The 20007-nt window shown below is 50.5% G+C and overlaps 1 protein-coding gene across 5 annotated transcripts in view; it reads left to right on the top strand.

Annotated features, from left to right (window-relative positions):
* Znf423 (zinc finger protein 423) overlaps positions 1-20007 on the top strand; it is a 304962-nt gene that overhangs the window by 259830 nt on the left and 25125 nt on the right. For all 5 annotated transcript variants that reach the window (XM_031340750.1, XM_031340753.1, XM_031340749.1 and 2 more), the window contains one exon: positions 19238-19369. In XM_031340750.1, the coding sequence (XP_031196610.1) occupies positions 19238-19369 (132 nt within the window). The remainder of the gene's footprint in view (positions 1-19237; positions 19370-20007) is intronic.

Genomic DNA, 20007 nt, shown 5'->3' with positions numbered 1-20007 from the left:
GGGGGGGGGGGTTGCTCTGGATTGCTCTCATTGCTTGGGACACAGTAACTGTCAAGTGTCTGAGATGAATCCGTCACCAGCCGGAGTGGCCAAGCAATGCCTGAGCTTCTGCAATGGGTGTGAAGGACAATGAGAGATCAACCTTTTCTATGACCCTGGGAATCTGGGGCTGTTTGTTACCCAAACACATCTGAGCCTATCCGGATGACTAATATATGTCTCCAGTGATTAGCACAAATTTTCCACAGTGTACTGAGAGCGTCAGTTTGATCTGCGCCCCCCCCAACCTTGTTATTGACAGTGAGAAGGTTAGATAACTATCCTGAGGTTGCTCAGCATTCAGAAAACCGGAACATGGGATTCCCAGTCCCACCTGCCAAGCCCTATCTTCCCTCTTGCTTTGCTTTAAAGAGTGAATTCTCCTAAACCAGAATGGGCACTTAAAGTATAGGACAGTAGGGACTAGAGGGGCTTGCAGAAAATACTCTAAAAGCCAAGCAGCTGATCTTTATGCCAGGCCTATCAGCTCCAGAATTACTTCTATGCTTGATCATGGCAGTAAAGTTTCCAGAGACACATTTTCTGTGGGAGTGGCTCATTCTACGTCCTGTCCTTGAGTGTAAACCTTGAACTTGTAACAAAATTCTACATGTCTATTTCTTTATCTTTTGCAAATTTGAGGTAAAGACCTTCCTGGGTAGGACATGGAGACCAGCATTTAATATCCTAGGATCTTGTCCCCTAGTGGCCAGCTGTGAGGGAGCCCACCACCTTTCACCAATGAGGACTGTGGGCTCGAAAGGGAGCAGAGCAGCAAGGACACCCTTGAGGAATACTTTTTAAGTAAATAATAAAATAGAGTAGCCAGAAGGGAAAGAATATGTGTTCTTAAGATGTGTCACCCTTGTTCACTGAGCAAGGAGCATTAGATTGTAGGGCTGGGGCTACTGTATGCCGTGCTGGGTGGAGAGGGAGTCCACTTCCCATGTCGCACAGCCTGTTTGTCAGTGGACTGGATGAAGCGCCCCGGCAATAGCCTGGCTCTTAATCATGCTATTTCTAACACCAAGTCCTGTTTTCAGTGTGAACTGAATTGTTCTTATCCTTCAGTTACTAATGGCAATAAAAATTATTTTTGCGATAAGGTCTTTATGTTGTCCTGACTATCCTGGAACTCATTACAGCTATGTAGACCAGGCTGACCTCAAAATCACAAAGATGCACCTGCCTCTGTCACCCAAGAGCTGGGATTAAAGGCGTGTACCACTACGTCTGGCTACTGACAGAAATTCTTAATGATAGCAGTTTGAATCTGCTGGTGGTCCAGAGGTAGGCTCTACTGCTCAAGGCTTAAGCTGCCTCATGTTCTGTGCAGCAACACTGCACTCGGCTGCTGGTAGAGGTATCTCGAGCTCATCCAGTGTCAAGGAGTCTTAGTTGGCACCTGGTAGACACTGAGGAGTCCCAAAGAGACTGTGGTCACTATCTTTGGGGTCTAATCCTGCATAGACAAACACAGTCATTCCCATGAACTGGGCAAAGTAACTTTTCACCCAAACTTCAAAATCACCATGGAAAGTAATTTCAGAGGATCATTACAGCTGAGCTGTCTATCGCTCCACCTATGGCTGCTTTTCTTGCTAACCCTTAGTCATTTTGTGGGTAGAGCAGGTGGCTACCCAAACAGCAAGTGGATGCCAGGGCTCCGCAGGATGCTATGTAGTTCACAGGCACCAAGTGAGATGGACAAGATGGCCAGGGCACGTGGTTGCCAGGGTCCAGGTTGCATCACTGGCATTATTGTGTTGCCCTCAAGCCTGCTCTTTCTTTTCTGTGGCCTCCACCATCTTGGCCTATACTCTGGAACAGAGAAATAGCTCTGCTCAAGAGTTGATCCCTGGGTGGCATCTTACACTGTCACTTGTGCCTTTTGTGGCTGGTGCTTATAAGCTAGGTGTCACATCTATAATAACAGGACTGAGGCTCCCAGTGATGAAGAACACTTGCTGCTCTTGCAGAGGACCCAGGTTTAGTTCCCAGCACCCAAGTGTCAGCTCATAACCATCTGTAACTCCAGTTGCAGGGAGGGCATCTGATACCCTCTTCTAACTCCCTTGGACATCAGACACACACATGGTACACATACATATGTGCATTAAAAACATTCATGCACATGAAATGAAAACAAATTTTAGAAAATAGGATTAAAAATTATTCTCCTCCCAGTGGACTTAGAGGGCTTCAGGAGACATAAGGTTCACATGTTTCAGAGTAGACCATTGTGAGCTCTTTGGCCTGTATCCTGGCAACACAGAAGGTCAGAATTGAGTTTCTGTGACCTTAGACAAAACTGGTCACTTAACTTATTTAAGCAGTATGGTCTCTTCCCGGCTACATGTTGCTGTGGTGAGCAACTGACTCACCACACCCTGCTTCCCTGTAGTTCTGTTAGCATCTCCCTCTAGTTTACTAGGCAACCAGGGGAGCTGTGAGGTCAGAGAGTTGTGCCCCATCCCTGTTTGCTACCAATGCCAGTGCTGCACTGTGTCTGCAGTGTGAATGAATCCCCCAGACTGTGAGCCTGACCAGGTCAGGGGCATCCCAACACCTGCCACCCTCCCCTGAGAGTATCCTCCTTGGGAACCCCCTCCTCACTTCTACACTCTGGCCTATTCTTAGACCCTTCCCCAGGAAGTCACTCACTCACTCATTCATTCATTCATTCACTCACTCACTCACTCACTGACTAGGCTCTCCTGAGCACCTAGCATGCAACTCACAGGTGAGGGCATTTCTTCTCTTGCGGTTGCTTCTGCCCGTCATCCACTTGTTTAAGGATCTGGCTCCTTCCTGCCTGCTTCCTGCTTATGTATGTGCCTGCCACTCTCCCTCCTGTTTAGATAAGAGTGCAGGCACCATCAAAAGATCACATCCTAAGAGTATGGCACGCTAAGGCTTCAGAAGCTGAATATGCTTCTGTTCATGCAGACACAGCACTCTTGCCACATCCCACACTGCCTGCCTCTGCCTTATACTGGCTCCAAGGTGCCACTGCCCTCACCTTTGGGACACCTTTTGTTACTGGAGGCAATTTAAAATTGGGGCATATGTCTGATTCATCCCTGTCTCCTGGACTGCCTAATATGGTATACCTGCTGTTTGTTAAGTCAGTGAATGGATGGTTTGGGGCTAGGGCTGGCTAGCTGGAGGTAGGAAGGGATGACTATGAGGGTAGGCAGATTTATGGACCTAGTAACTCAAGAGTAAGACTAATGGCAGTTCTAATCAGTAGATACATATACAGCTGTGCTGATGGGCCGTACTCATCGGGGCTTATAGCTGCCTCTCCTGGTCCTCCCAGGCAGCCTGTGGCTCACTGTTTTCCAGATCTGAGATGTAGAGAGGTCCATGATAGCTCAAGGTCAGCTAGCCAATGAATGTCGGTCACTCTGACCTGGCCTGTCTAGCCTGAGTCTGAAGCCGGCACTGTGTACCTCACTTCCTGCTGCTTTAAGCCCTGGGCAGGCTTTCTTCAGCTGGACCAGCTGGACATAAGCTCAGCGGGCAATAGAGCTGAGCTGTCCTTGGCGGGTGCTGCCCCTGCCTGGCCACCCCCACCCACCTGCCAGGATCCCCAATCCTCCTGGGCAGGGGAGCCTTCTGTGCTCCTCTCCAAAGGACAGGGCATATTTCTTCCCAACCCTCTTAAGACCCAGCCCGCACTGGAGGCTTCATCATCATGCAAATTAGCAGGATTGGATCCGCTCCTGCAGAGGACTCCGGGGGCCGCAGAAGGACGGAGGCCAGTGGAAGGGGGAACACAGAGGGCTGGTGCCAGCAACATGCCACCCTGGGGAGGCTGCTAGGGATGGAGGAAGAAGGCTGAGGCTGGGCCAGGCAGGCTCCCAGCACTGTTGCTGAAGATGGAACCAAGAAAGACATTCTTTTCGGATTTACTCTTTGTGTATTGAGCCCTTTTATGATTCATCAGTAAGTAAATATCAGCTGAGGGGTGATTTGTTTCTAACAAGCTTATAAAATACTGGCGTCGTTTGTGGCTTGTTGGAGTGCTGATTGTAAACACTCCCCCATGCCCACTCCTCTGTCAAATTAGCATTCAACGAACAAACATTGGATCTTTCTACCACTTTCTTCCCGTCTTTGGGTGCCAGAGGGACAAATAGACAACAAGAGAGCATGGGCCCAGACTGGAATACTCAGCAACTACTTAAAGACTTCCAGGGATGAAGAGATGACCCCTCACTGGGCCCTCCAAATGTGGGGACACTGGGCCCTCAGAGTCCAGCTGGTCCTCTTCCAGGTCTCACTGCCAAGTTTTCTTGTGACCGAGCTTCTCCCCGCCCCAAAGCCTGTCATCTTCAATCTCATGGAGAAAGCAGATCTGGTCAGGCTGCATCTGGCCCCTGGCACTTGGAGCGGCTGCCTGGCCCCAGGGGTCCAGCCTGGACCCAGCTAGAGGCCTCTGTGCTAAGAACATCTGAGCAGGTCATGGGGTCTGTCACATGCCAGCGCCTCACCCATGAGAGCTCACCCATCAGAACTGGCCTACATTCCCCCTTCTTCCTGTCCTCCAGCTTTGTGGTCATATTAGTTACATTTGGCTATCCGGGACATGAGCCTTCAGCACCGACCCCCCGAAGCTTGCATGCAGTACAGTTGGTCCCTAATGTGAGAGTGCATGGCCACTTACCTTATTAAAACAACACCATTGCCATGCTGAGGACCTACATTTAGCCAAGTTCCCAGGGGGTATCCACCCAGCTCTAGGAAGGCATACCACCACCCAGCCTGCACATCAGTCACAGGTTTTCTCATTCTACACAGGGTTGGGAGGGGCTCCCCAGATGGAAAGGGGACCTTCCCCATCACAGTGGCAGAGCCTAGATTTGGAGAGGGGCTTACCCTCCTGACAGGTGAGGGGACACAGTCAAGGCCACTGTAGGTGGAGGCTAGAGGCACGTCTTGTGGGGCCTCAAGCAGCTAGGACAGTCCAAGTGAGGAGAGCTACCACAGGTCTCTTTTTTACTGTATTGTTTCTTTATTGAGAATTTTGTACCAACATAAAATGTATTTTTTATCTATTTCCTCCTCTCAGATGCACACACAAGACTATGTCCCAATTCCATATCTTCTGTCTTTTTAATGTTGCACCGAATCCAATTTGTGGTATCCACATACTCATGGGAGTGCAGCCATTCACTGGAGCATTGTTTGACCTACCTAGTGCCATACCCTACATGAAAATAGGCTCATCTTCCTGTGGCAACCATCAGCTGTCAGTAACTCCTTAGCTAGGCGGTGGGGGTGGGGGCGGGGATCCAGCTGCTGTCCGCACTTGAGTGTAGTGGTCCCATCACATTCTTTCTCCAAGATCCTTCCTGGCTCTTCAATCTTTTTAATCCTTCTTCTCCTCTTCCATAATGTTCTCTGAGTCTTGGAAAGAAGAGGGTATCTCCTTTATGGCTGGACATTCCAGAGATGCTCATTCTCCATGCTTTGACCAGCCTGTCTATCCAGGGGCCTACATACCAGGGGTTGAGTGGGGTTAGGAGAGCTATGCTCTGGTTATCTCCAGTTACAGAGCAGGCACACTGTCAACACCACCACTGCCTTGGTCATTATCCACTGACTTCAGTTATTTTATTTTACTTATTTATGTTTTTTTCTTTTCTTTTTATTTATTTATTTTATTATTTTATGGTTTTTTGAGATGGGGTTTCTCTGTGTAGCCCTGGCTGTCCTGGAACTCACTCTGTAGACCAGGCTGGCCTCAAACTCAGAAATCCACTTGCCTCTGCCTCCCAAGTGCTGGGATTAAAGGCGTGCACCATCATTGTCCTGCCTTATTTATGTTTTCAAGACAGGGTCTTGTTACATAGCTCTGGTTGTCCTGGGACTCACTTTGTAGACAAGACTAAACTGGACTTGAACAGAGATTGCCTGTCTCTGCCTTCCAAGTACAGAAATTAAAAGCATGTGTGGCTATGCCTGGCTTGAGCTCAATTTCTTAAATTAAAAAGCTTTAATTCTATTTTATTACAAAAGCGATTTGTTCTCATTATAGAAAAACTAGACAGTGCAGCTAAGCAACACTAAGCATCCTGCTGTTTGAAGGTGATCCTTTGGTTTCTTCCCGTGACCCTAGCTGTTTTCTCCTACCACTGCACAACCTGAGGAGTATTGAGCTCATGTTCATGTCCGCTGCTGGAGATGCTGCTATTTAGAGAAGGTGTGTGTCTCCCTGGGCAGGACCACGGACAGGTACTAAACCCTGTTTATCTATGGAGAAGCAAACGCGTGCGCATGTGCACAGACACACAAACAGGTACACCGTCGACAGACGAAGAGCTCTGATCTGTGACTGAGCGCCACTTGTGCCAGTTTGCACTTCGAGAGTAAGAATGTAGTCTAGTCTTTGCTGTGAGTATGTCCAGGTGTGGAGAAGAGTCTTAAATAGTTCCCTGGCCTGTGTGGCTGAGGGCAGGAAGTGTTCCTAGGAGGAAGTACAGAACCCCACTCTTAAGACATCTTTCAGACGGCTACAAGGGCTCATGGAAAGTAAGGGAGAGGTTCTGAGTTATACAGTGGGCTAAAGGCACTTAGACCCCTATTTTCATCCCGGATCCTGGTCTCTACAGAGCTTACAGGATCTCTGCTTTTCTGAGCCCTGGGCAGGAAGAGGGAGCTTTCTCCCAGGGGACCATAACAGGGTTCCACTCAAGAGACTCACACTGGAAGCACAGTCTTGATTTTTAAACTAGTATTGCATGTGCTGTGTTGGGGTCTGGCTTGAGTAGTTCCAAGGCTTTGCTAAGGCCCATCCCTTATATGATCAGAGTGGCTAAAGCATGCAGCAAAGGCAGAGAAATCAGTTTCGGGTGTGACTCCTGTGTCCCCAGGAACCCGAGGTCACCGTAATGGAATGGGAGCTGTAAGTATTTTGCTGTAGTGAAAAAGTTTACTTTGCGCGACTTCAAGATGGTTCTGCAAAGCTGAGCTATCGGCTGGCCTCCTCATCAAGGCATTCATGTGTGTGTCTGTGTGTCTGTGTGTGTCTGTGTGTCTGTGTGCATGTGTGTGAAGTCTACTAGGAAAGGAAGCACCATCCTTCTAGTGCAAGCCTTTGGCAACACCAAGCAGGACCCTGATTCCTCATGATAAGGCCTCTACTATTCCAGCTGCCCTCGGAGCAGCTGTGGGGTCCCAGCCCTGGGTCTTAAGGCTGAATGTAAATTATAGGAAGGACCAAGGGACTGGTGTCAGCCTAGCTGGGATGCTGGCCAGCCTAGGCCTCTCTCTGCATCTCGGAGAGCCCTGGTTTGGGATTTTTTTTTCCAAAAGATTTTTGCATATGTCCCTTGGCTTAGCCATTCAGACTTTTCTTTCTCAGCAAGCTTGATATGGTAGGTAGGATCCCTTTGACTTCTGTCACCCCATATGACCTGCATGTCAGCCATAGTCATAGCTTGTGTGGTAATGTCGATGATAACAGCGCTTGCTGTAAGCTGCAGGTGCACTCCAGAGTCTTGGGAAGCAGGGAGGGTGCTAGTCTCTAGGTGCTGCCGGCAGCCTAGAGCCCTCAGCTTGTGGGGGCCGTTGGCAGTTGAGCTGAGTGCTCTGTTTAGCTGAAAGTGTCAGCTGAGTGTAGCAATTATTAAGAAGACAGCGAGGACTAGCTAAGTAAGAGCAGCACACCGGCTGGGCATGACTAATGCAATGACCCAGCCTTGCCAGCCATTATGTGTAGTGTCTAGGGAACCATACAGCAAGGCTGGCACCTAGGCATGTTGAGTGGTGTGTGAGGTGGTGTGGGGTACCACAGTGGCCCATATGCTGTAGGGCTGACCCATCCAAGAACCATGAGATCCAGTAAGCATGAGCCAGCAGCTAATCAGCCCAACTTGGTCTTTACTGAGCATCTTCTCTGTGTCTGCCTGGGGCTTATAAAAACTTGAATGTATTAGCCAGGGTTGTTTAGGTGGCAAGGGACAGAAAGTTAACTAGCCATAAGCAAAGGCAGGACTTCCATTTGTTGGAACATGTCAGCTAGCTTTGTGTACAGTAGACATCTCTTAGACACTTGTCTCGAAGTATAAGAGAGTATTGCCTGATTAATCGAGCCTTCGATATCAGGAGTGAGGAAGGCAGGCCCAGGTGGGTAGATGTTGGGTAGGTGGGGCCTGGGCCTTCTAGCAGAAGACATAACCTTAGGATGGGTAGAAGGGAGTAACTCCAAGCTGGTCGGCCAGTACTGCACAGGCTTAGTGGGCCGGGGGCCTGGAGTAACTGTGGGGAGATGGAGTCGAGATGCAGAGTTAGGTGTTGAATACATTTTTTTCTTTTTTCTTTTTAAAAGTGATCTAGAAAGAATCTCTCTCTGAAAAGGAAAAGACACCGTGAAAGCCAGAGATATAGGCAAGCTGGGAGTGGGGGGTATGCATCGTACCAGAACTCATGACCTGATGCTGTTCACATCTTATCCCAGCTGTTAAGCTGGCTTGAGGAAATGAAGCTACCTGTGTGTTTTCCACCCTGCTCTCCAGCTGCTCAGCAGGCAGCCTACCTCCCCCCTGCTGGATACTCTGTCTGTTACCTGTCCCCTGCCCTTCTTGTGGGGGGAGTGGCTGTCAGAGCTATTGCTCTGAACTGCCTCATCCTGGTCAATGGGATCATCAAAGAGCTTAGCCTGCAGCATCCAGGGCCAGCTGCAGAACTGCAGGGGCTCTAAGCTGTCTGGAGATACTAGACCCCGTGTCTAGACTCTGGGTGCTGCCTGCAAAGCATCCTGAGTGAGTGTCTGGGATCTCCCAGCTCCAGAACTGAACAAACCAAGTGCTATTGTGAACTTGAGCTAATGTGTGTCTGTCTTATCTCTGTCCTCTGCCCACTGGAAAAAGTTCATGTGATACCACTAGTGTGGATCAGAGGATTTAATTTTGACTATAATTAATTCAAATTCGAATTGCCAAGGGCAGCCAGGAACTGCCATACTGGACAGTATAGCTCTAGAAGATGCCTATTTTTTGAAAGAGGCAGAGAGACAGAGAGAGACAGAGACAGGAAGGAAGGAAAGAAGGAAGGAAGGGAGGGAGGGAGGAAGGGAGGGAGGAAGGAAGGAGATTAATTTTTAAGAGAAATTAAACATTACTTTGTGTCCTGTTTATTTTTTTTTTATTTTATTTTTTTCTACTGAGGGTTGAGACACCCAATGTCCAGTTAAGGACCAAAGAGACCTCAAGGAAACAGTTAGCCGCCATAGGTTCCAAGCCGTCGGAGCACCAGGATTTCCCATGATAGGACTGGTCCTCCTGAGTGTGAAGGCTACTCTACCTCTGACCTTGGGGAGACCACCATGTAAAAGCATGGTTCCTTCGGATGCCACCGCGTGTTGTGTCTCTGTATGTGTGTGAGCCACAGCCTGGCTTTCCTGATGCTATGCTGTCGCTCATTTCAAGCAAGGATTTTTGGTAGGGACAAAAAGTGATGCTGGCAGTAGAGAAAACCCTTGAAGCAGGGGTAATTCGTGTGTCCCCGGCAGGGTCGGTGACAATGAGGGCTTTGTAGCCTGCCTGTCATGTTAATTGTATATTATTAGGGGCCATTAATCTGAGGATTATTAACAAGATGGAGTCTTAGGCAGTTGCCTTGCTGTGGAAAACTAATCTAAGATCAGCTATGTGCTAAGGAGGCTAAGTTACTTGCGCCCAGGAAGCCCAGGCAGTCTAGGTAGGGGATGTGAAATCTTCCCTCTCTGGAGCGTCAGTCCTCTGTGTGGCAGACAGAGGAGTGTTGGTGTAGGAGGACTGGGGACAGACAATCCTTTTCAATATATTTCAAGTCCTCTATAGTTTCAAGTTTTAGGAGTTTGGAGGCAAAGACATTTTCTTTTCAATTTAGTTTTCTTGTGGTGCTGGGCATTATACCTAAGATCTCGTATGTCCTAGGCAAGGATTCTGCCACTGAGCTGTGTGCCAGCCTCTGAGAAGTCTTAATTGCGTAGAACTCCAGTAGTTGTGCCTTGTTGCTGTTAGAGACATCAACTTCTCCTGACTGAGAGTGACGGTGAGGGCTCATCCACATTTCCTTTTTCCATCCAGAAGGTACAGGAAATAGTTACTTTCTGTCCCTTGGTGAAATTTCAAAACACAACTTGTCACCACGTTCTGGAGGTTATGCTCTATGCAGAGAGCTGGAGGGCCGTGCTTTTCTCATTGTCCCTGGCTGGGTTGCTGCAGGACTCCCCAGCTGTGTCCCACCCAAGCCTCTGCAGCCTTTGACTGAGGTTTTGGGGCTTTTCAAGGTGGGGAGCTGCTTGTATCGGCCCAGCTGCAGAGATGTAGGCTAAGGCCAAGACACTGGAGGGACCTTGGACCTGAGCCAGATTCTCCCTTTCAATGGAACGGAGTCTCCCTGGGGCTCAAGAGAGAACAAGAGACTAGGGAGATGGCTCAGCAGGTGAATGTACTTGCATACAAGCCTGGTGACTTGGGTTTGATCCCTGGGACACTCTTTTTTTTTTTTTTTAATGTCAGATGTGGTGAGGTATTGGAGTACATCTCTTACTGCAAAGAGGGAGGTTGGGACAGCAGAATCTCGTGGAGATTACTAGCCTGGAGTACCAAACACAGCTAGAGAAGCAAAACAGACCCCATCTTATCAACGTAGAGGGAGAGACTCAACTCCCAAGAAGTTGTGTATACACCCACACTCCCACGCACATGCACGCACAACATAAGCATGTATTTAAGGAAGAAGAACAGGGAAAACCACAAGGAAATGAAACAACCTGGTCACAGGAGCCCCTGCAGACAAGGTATAGGAATGAGATCCTGCTAGGAATGGGAAGCTGCATCCTGCTAGCAACAGGAAGCTGCTGGGAGCCCCCAGCCATGATTGTCCGTTGAATGCCAGGGCTTGGGATCTGCAGAGCAGCATTGGTCAGCATGTATGTGGGAGCAGTATGGAGGGTGGCCACAAAGCTGACCTGAACTCTTTAAAGGAATGACAGCGGTCTGGTGCTTGTCATCTGCCTACTGCAATACAAGGGCAATTTAACCGTGTCTTGGATGGTGGCGGCGGTGGCAGGAAAGCACCCGAGCTACAGGGCCATGGATTCTGGAAGGTGATCAGGGTTTGTTGTTCTGATTACTCCCTCCCTATTGTGTGCGGAGTGGGTACCAGGTTCTGAGTACAGAATAACATAGCCAGCGGTCTGTCAGCCTTGTGGGAGGCAGACTTCTTTCACCTTTCACATTCTGACAGTCCTTGGTTTGCCATTAACCCAGTCTGCGACAGAACCAGGACTGCTTCTGAGTCGGACAAACTCCAACTCTCTCCTTTCGTTTTCTTGAAGAGGCACATGCCAGGTGAAGTGATGGGCTGTCCCACTGGCTGTGACAGGAATCCACAGGGATGCCGACCCGGAATCACTCTGGCCTTGCTGACCTCTGGCTGGGGCATGACGCCTGACATGGCTTTTTGAAACAGTCAGTGGAGCCATCTAGAGTCTTCGGATTTCGGTTTTGGAGGAGGTAAAAGCAAAGTACTTGTAACTTAGAAGAGTAAGATCCTGGAGTTGGGATTGGCCATGTGGATGCTCTTGCCTTGGAATCCCAGGTGAGAGAGAGTATATCGGCAGCCAAGCTGGCTAGTTTAGTTAGGGTGCGACTGTCCCCCACCTACCCAGCCAAGGTGTTGGCCTCAGTGATGAAGAAGCAATGCACACCTGCCTGGCTCCTCTGAGCCTCACAGACTAGAGCAATCTTCTGGTACAAGAGAGAGTGGGGAGGAGAGCAAGCTACACACACACACACACACACACACACACACACACACACACACACACACACACACACACGGCTCTCCCACAGCAGACAATAGGGGGACCCGCAGAGTCCACCTGCTTAGTGGTCTAGGCTAGACTGGAAAGCCGAGGGTGGTCTTGGAGAAAGCAAGGGACTGTGGGGGAAGGGTGACAGTTTCTTAGGACAATGGCTACACTCTGCTGAGAGTCAGGCTTCCTGCTTCCTGAGTCACAGAGCCTCCGTGGGTGTGGGTATGGGTATCGGTGCAGCGTTATCGGCTCATTATGGAGTCAGCCTCCCTTTCTAAGGGAATGGGGTGCGTGTGAGTGGGTACCTGGGTAAATAAGTATAAATAGTTTTCCTTCTGATATGTGACCAGATTATTTTCCAGTTGATTTCAAGCCTTGGCCCCAAGTGGCCCACAGATCAAAAAAAGATAAGGGTCAGTTACAAGGTTGAGCTCATTCTCCGTTACCATGGCAACTGACCTCAGGCAACCCTCCAAGGACTACACCCAGCTCCCCAGGTGATATTTTTACTGTCCACGCCATCAATCCCAGGCCTTTCAAAACTCAGACTGCCTAATTGTCAGGGCTCTGTTTTGAAGAGGCTCTGGGTCCCGTTGGGGCCTGGTTCAGGCTGCCAGAGCTCATTTATAGGCCCTCCTGAAACATCAGGGGACTGTATGATGATGGGTCCCTCCTGGCCAGACAGGCCTGGGAAGGTGCCCCTGGGGCAGATGAGGGGTACAGCCCATCCTTCAGGATTAATTAGGAAACTGTGAACCCAAGGTGGGGGGTGAGGTGGTGTGTGTGGGATGGCAGTGGTGGCAGTGGGGCCTTGAAGTAGCCACTGAGCCTTCCTGACTGATATGGAGTGTCAAGGGGCACACAGCACCAAGCACAGGTGCAAGGCATTGGTGATGATGAAGGCTTGTGGAGCCGTCATCACCTGTGCGTGGGGTTTCCAGTATCTCTCCCTGCGGGAAATGGTTCCCCACATTAGTTGGTGTGGGCAAAACACAACTTTAGATAACTTCCTGCCCTTTCCAGAGCCTGTATCTTGTCCTCTGGTCGGGTTAGTAGTCTCCTGGCCATATCAGCGGTCATCAAATCTTAGGGCAAGCCTCAAACAGCAGGGCACTTTGAAAATAACATCTTCGCTAGAGGGTTTGAAGCTGAGCTTGAGATTCTGCTGTCTGGGACAGTTGGTCAGGGGCATGTGATGGGCATGTGACGGGCACGTGACATGGGGGCGTGTTCAAGTCCAGTTCATTACTCTGGGCCCCCAAGCTATCCTGCCTCTTATGAAGACCTCCTATAGACCTCTCTCTAAAGTTTTCTTTTCTTTTCTTTTCTTTCTTTTTTTTTTTTGGTTTTTCAAGACAGGGTTCCTCTGTGTAGCCCTGGCTGTCCTAGAACTCACTCTGTAGACCAGGCTGGCCTCGAACTCAGAAATCCACCTGCCTCTGCCTCCCAAGTGCTGGGATAATAAAGGCATGTGCCACCACTGCCCAGTATTTGACTTTTGTCCTCTCTGAGGTCCCACTGTTATCACCTCTCACCCCACCTCCACTTCCAGGGCCTTGTTTGCAGTCACACCCTCCTGCCCTCTTATCTTCTGCTCGGGAGTCTTTGTTCCTGGCTGGCAACAAAGGCCTGGCTCCCACTAGCCACTTCCAGTTTCCTGTTCTGTGTCATCTTGCTGTCCGTTGGGAAGTGTGGGGAAGGGAGTCCTTCCCAGGGTCTCCCCACTACACACATTTCTTGCCTCATCATTTTCTCGCCAGACGGAAGCTCCCTTTCGCCCTCATCTCCATGAGTGGAGGTTTAGAGAGTGTCAGGATCTGGGCTGTAGACTCCAGGGCCTTTTCTTGACTGCTGAAGGCTCAGGCTGTAGGCTTAGGCTGTAGGCTTAGGCTGTGGGCTCATGCCTCACCTTGTGTAGTAAGCCATGGGGCTCTGGGATAAGTGATGGCTTTAAGGACCACATTCCCTTGCATTTCCTCCACCTATAGCAACTCTGTCCCAAGGATGATTGCCACAGCCTGGCACTGCTCCCCATGTCACTGTCCTTCCCTCACTCAGAAAAGTCCCCAGCCCTCTTGCCATCTCACTCAAAAGTGAAAGTGATGGCAGCAGTGTCTTCTCCCCTCTATCTGCTCCACTCAACCCTCCCAAAGACCTGGCATCTAGGGTGAGGGGCAAGGCCATGCTGAGCTCACTTGAAATGGGCCCCTTGGCCTGGCCCCCTCCTCCAGTGAGAGTTCTGAGGATCCGACCTTTTTCAGTGGTCCTTGGTCATACGTGGACATGCTTGTACTTACCTCAGTGACACAACACCCCCTTGGCTGTCCCAGGCACTGGGGGCCCTTGGGCCCTTGGGCCCTTGCTTAGCCTGGGGTCTGAGTGTCTCTGTCAGCTTACCACAAAAAAATGATTCAGGAACATAGGGTGTCTTACTAGTTCTGGTCCTTACACCTTGTATCCTTGTCTTCTGCTTTCTAAGGCTAGTGGGCTTTAAGAGGAAGAAGGATGCATGTCCTATGTAGTCCTTGGAGGGGACCACCTCTCTCGAGTCTCCTCTCGGGTCAGTTGAGGGAGCCAAGAGACAGCAGTGGTTCTGAGAGGGTCCAAAGATTAGATATGAGATCAGTATGGTTGTGAGTGCTAACAGACATGTGACAGCATTTTCCAGCACTGTCCCTGACATTTCCAGGCACTGTCTGCATTGTTCCTTGCTGACCTGTGTCAGTGCAAGCTGTCAGGCACCACCCTGTACCCTGTGACCCAGCCTCCTGCCAGCTAGCCTTGTGGTGGTGGTAGTGAGCACCCCCAAGGATTATAAAGGCAGGGAAGGATTAGAGGGATACGAACTGTCCTGGTTTCGTGAGAGGTGTCCCCTGAGACCTCTTCACAGAGGTCTACCTGAGGGCAACAAGCAGCAGAAGTTAAGGACATCTGGGAAGAGCTTCAGTGAGGGCAGAAATCCTGTGGCAAAACCAGTCTGCTTGCCTGCCCTGCAAAAACCATGATTATTCTTTCCAATTTCTAGCAGAAACATAAACACAAAGAGGTTAAGTGAGTTCCACAAATGTGCACAGCAAATGATGCTGGCCCTGGCACCCCAAACCAAGTGTTTCTGGTTCTGACTTACATGTATGTCCTTTATCATCACTTCCTGATATAAGTGACTAGTTGTGCCTCCTGTCGACACAAGGTAGCAGTCACTGTTCCCCTTGCTAGAGAGGGACACACATTAATGATAAGGAGTCGCTTCCCCTATGGAGTCTTTGCCATCAGATCCAGATCAGGTAATATGTCTGGAGCAGTCCGCTCAGCTCAATGGACTCCAAGAACAATGCCCTGTCCACTCCCTCCACAGCCTGCTGCTTCTCCCTCCCAGGCAGCAAATTATGGCCTCTGAGTGTGTGCTTGGCCTGCCTTTGACATCAGCGGGACCCACTGGAGTCTCACCTTCAGGGTTCTGAATCAGCTCTCTCTCCTCCTAGTTTCCCCCAAGACCTGTATGGAAATAAGTATGTGTCTGCCAGGGATCAAATGCTTTTGGAGACAAAAGTCGTTGCCGAGGACATTACAGGGAGCTATCATCTCTGCACGATGCTCTTCCACAAAGCCCTCAGCTCTTCTTTTGGGTGACACAGTTTCAGCCTGAAAGGTTCCAGTGAGCTGACTTGGTTTTAAGCAAAAGCACATCCTATTATTTTTTTGAGAAATGAAGTGTAAAATTAACACTTATTGTTCCAGAGTAGAGGAGGGGAAAAAGAAAAACAGGGATCTGGAAGCTTCATTCTTGCTAGCTTGATTGGCTGGCATGTTGTGACTTTATTTATTTGTTTTTTTATTGTATGTATATATGTTTGTATTTATGTTTGTCTTAGAGATAGGCTCTTGATATAGCACTTGCTGGCCTTGAATTCAGTATGTAGCCCAGGGTGGCCTTGACCTCATAAGCAGTCCTCCTGAGAGCTGGGATTCAGGTGTATACCACCATGCCCGGCTTATTTTCACTTTTTAAAAAGTCACACTAAATCAATAGATTCCCTGTGCCAGCATGACTCACAGGGAGCAGGAGGCAGATCTGCATTTCACTTTACAAACGAGCAGGGCTGTGTAACTCACTTGAGGTATGCAGGTCTCTCTTATAGATGCCTGTCATGTGCTATAAAAAAAAAATAGAAAGGATCGTGAGTCTTAACTCACAAAGTCCCCCAGCTCCCACACTGGGGCGGAGAGGCCCGGGAGCTCCCAGACAGCTTTGTCATTCTGCTCCGAGGTGTGGCGAGCGCTGCACAATCTTATATAATTCAGAAAAGTGATTCTCAGAGGATGCCCCCGTCTTGGGACAGGAGAGGTTTCGGGAACTTCGGGGTGAGAGCGATGACGGCCAGGTGTACTGGGCTTGTGACAGTGTGGGTCCTATGCACCGTGCACGCCAGCCAGCAACGTTCATCACACTAACTAGGACAGTCCCTCACTGCCTCCTGGCCCTCCCCCATTTCCGGGCTGCCTTGCTAGGCAGAGGTGCACTTGATGGGCACCCCAGGGAGTGCAGCCCACCCTGCCATAAGGAGGAGCCCGATCTGTGAAGACTGGCAAATCAAAGGCCAGGCTGAGGGAAAGACATTCCTAGGTTTGTGGGAACCCCCAGGCCCTTTGTTGTCCCCTCAGACTTGGACTTTCTGTGTGTGTTATATGCCCTCTCCCCACTTCCCCAGGTCTGACTCCTTTAAGGCACTTGGGAAAGATAGAGGAAAGGGTCCCAGACAGGCAGTTGTCTGTCTGCTGGGCTTTTGATCTAATTAGCCCGGAACCTCACTCTGACACAGGTTGGGGCTGTGATTTGTCAGCCGTTTAGGCCCTGCAAGCGGCTGGCGGCTCAGGGCCGCCTGACTGTGCACATATTTATGAACGCGGGTGCTGGGCGGAGCTGCCTCTGTGAATCAGAGGGGAGCAGCTGATGAATTGCTCGGCGCTCATGGATCGGAAAGTGACTGTCAGACATGATTTCTCTGATTTATAAGTTGCAGGAGCCTTCTTTGTCCTCTCAGTGTTTGTATATCAGACAGCCCAGCCCCATTCACAGCCAAGTGCTGAAAGGCTGTTTGGAGTCAGAGCTGTCAGCCATTCCTCATCCCTGCCGCAGAGCCAGCTCTAGCCAGACAGCGGCAGAGTCCCAGCTGGACACCTCTTCTCGGGACTGCTTCTGAGAAGCCCCGCTATAGGTGGCCTGCGCTTTGGGAGCTGCAAGACAGCGAGGCAACATCCTTGCCCACCTGCAGCCGTGGTAGATTCTGGAGCACTGAGAGACTGCTGCTTGTGGTTGAGGGGGTGGGGGTGGGTCACACACATGTGATTGGGCTTTGTATCCTGCACAGAGCAACACCCCAATCTTGGCAAGTGACCTCATTTTCTGAACCCGTTTCTTCTTCCTGGAAGTCCCATTTCCTAGTCAGCAGTACTGCTTCTAAGACTGTTGTAGTAAACCTCGGTAGAAACCTCTCACAGCTGTTGCTTTTACCCCTGCCTCAGTTGCGATCGGAGCATCCGCATTGCCACAGGAAAGCCACACAGAAGGGTGGTTCTCATCCCATCCTGCATGCATTCATTCATCCCGTGCACCGGGCTCTGAGAAGCATTGTTGGTGTAGTGGGGAGGAGTGCAGGGTGTGTTGGGGGGTCTTCAGAGGCAACCCCCACACTGGAAGTCATCTCTAATTACAATGAGCATCTCCCATGGGAAGTAGAGGAGGTGTGTGGGGCCTTCGTGGCGAGCATGCTGAGCCTGCCCCATGTCCCCAAACTTGTCAATGATTCTCTTTTTCCACCAGTGTACAGGAAGATCTGCCCGCATTTCTGCCGGGTGCATGTGGCCTAGTTGCTGGGGCTCTAGGGACACGACAAAAACCCAGCAGATTCCAGCCACTGGGCTATGTGGGGCAGGCCCACCTGCACATAGAGTGTGCAATTCAGTGGTGGGGGTGCCTGGAGTGTGGGGGATGAGCTGGGCCAGGGAGTGAGAGCCTGCTGTCCCAGCATTCCTGCCAGGGCCTGGGGACCCGGGGACTCGCCAGGAGGCTCAGCCCATCTGTGTCTATGGCTTGCCACCAGCAGAGCCCCTCTGCTACCTAATTCTTGCCTTTGAGGGCAAATCAGAGCACCTGGCACCTTTGGTGAGCCCACTTCCCTAGGGAGTCGAGGGAGGGCTGTGTCCTTGGCTGTCCCAGATTGCATTTTTTGCCAAAACAGCCATGCACAGCAGTAAACACTAATTGAGCACTTGCTGTGTGCTGTATGCTGCTTTATATAAATTAACTCATTAATTCACATCTTGACCATAAGAGGAAGGATGACACTGAGTGCTTCTGAGAGAGGACACCTACTCTGGCTGACATGATATTCAAATAAGGGAATGCCCACACCTTCTCTGACCATGAGCTGAAATCATGGAGCTCCTCACCTGTCACAGTGGAAGAGCATAGACTAAGGGTGTCTATACATTCTACAGTGTGCAGCTTAGGGGGGTGGTCAGAATTTGAATGAAGATCTTGATTCTGGGCAAGGTTGTGGACCTCAGCTCCAATCCAGCAAGTGAGCAGGCATGGTCCTTGGTTCATTCTGCTCTCTGGGCACCATTGAGTGGAGGCTCAGGTGTTGAAACAGTTCCCGAGTGGGAACATTTGTTCTGATAGGAAGCTGATCAAGGAGTCTGCCATCTTTGTGACTCACCGCACAGGCAAATGTTCCCACAAGAGACAGCTTGTTTGCTGCAACTTCTGTTAGGGTCTTACCAAGCTACTTCACCACCTTCTCCCACCCTGTCCTTCTCTGGCCACTCCCTTCTAAAGCAACCCTCACACCCAACTCACAGACTGATGCTCCATGCCATCCCCCTCCCCATCCCCACCGGAATGAAGGAAGACATTGTCTGTTTCACTCTCCAACGAATGCCTAGCTCATTTAGGCCTGTCCCTGGCATATCGAACACTCCATGAATATTCAATTGGATTTTAAAAGGCCCGGCTACTTCCCTGTAACCATCTAGTATGACCATCTAGCCCTTTCCTTGGGCTCTCAGAGCTCAAGCTGTCAAACATGGCTTGTGACCAGAAGGAAAAACCGTGACCAACATTTCAGACACCTACATCTAGACCCAAAACCAGCTGCCACAAGACTCAGGGCTAGGCCATCCAGAGCAGAGGTATGACTCGCGTCTGTGGTTCCCTGCCTCAGCTTCAATTCCAGTGATCAGAGATGCCCCGGTGCAGGGTGACTCGCAGCTGGAGTGGGGTGTTCTAGGGATGGTGTGGGGGTGCTCTGGGCCTGGGCCAAGGGATCTTAGCTCTGGTTGCTCCTTCGTGAGCTTCACTAAAGTTGTCCCTTTCCTTTGCAGAGGAAGGCATTAACCATGAGTGTAAGCTGTGCAACCAGATGTTCGACTCCCCAGCCAAGCTCCTCTGCCACCTCATTGAACACAGCTTCGAGGGCATGGGTGGTACTTTCAAGTGCCCCGTATGCTTTACAGGTAAGGTACCATGTGGGCATGGCAAGAAGGCATAGGGTGTGGGAGGAGCCTGCTGGAACCCTGCCTCTCAGCCCCACCCCCTTTGAAGCCCTGTCTCCTAACATGCAGAGCTGTCCCATAGCCTGCTTTTCCCTTCCTTTTGGGCACCTTGGATGACAATTTTCCTGTCCCCCCTCCTATTGTGGCTGAGCAAATGCTCACTCCTGCCTCAGCTTCTCTGTTGCCGTCTGCTCTTCCTGGGTTCCTCCGTGCCCCAGGAAGTAGCGTCATGAGCTTCGTCCAGCGTCAGTGGGACTGCTCTATACCCTCCCCTCACCCTACCCGCTTCCAGCCTTTGAGCTCCCTGTCCCAGCCAGGTTTCAGCCAAGCAGCTCGAGGGCAGCTTTGTTGGCCAGGTCTCCAGCCCCCAGGCTGGCTGCCAGCCCCGGCAAGTGAGTGGCTGTCCCGGCCCGAGGCGTATCTCGGGGGCTTTGCTGGCCCCCTCCTGCTGCCCAGATGGCAGCCGGTGTGCACAGGGAGCCAGGCTCTCCCGGCCTCCCCAACATCTGCTGTCTACCTCTGTGGGAAGCCCACCCCAGGGAGGGTGCCTGGCAGAAGACTATCTCTGAAGTGCTTGCCTCTCAGACACACAGCTGCTT

The sequence above is a fragment of the Mastomys coucha genome, unplaced genomic scaffold (assembly GCF_008632895.1).
Source record: "Mastomys coucha isolate ucsf_1 unplaced genomic scaffold, UCSF_Mcou_1 pScaffold22, whole genome shotgun sequence".
Lineage (NCBI taxonomy): Eukaryota > Metazoa > Chordata > Mammalia > Rodentia > Muridae > Mastomys > Mastomys coucha.
This window is presented reverse-complemented; position numbering and strand designations above follow the sequence as displayed.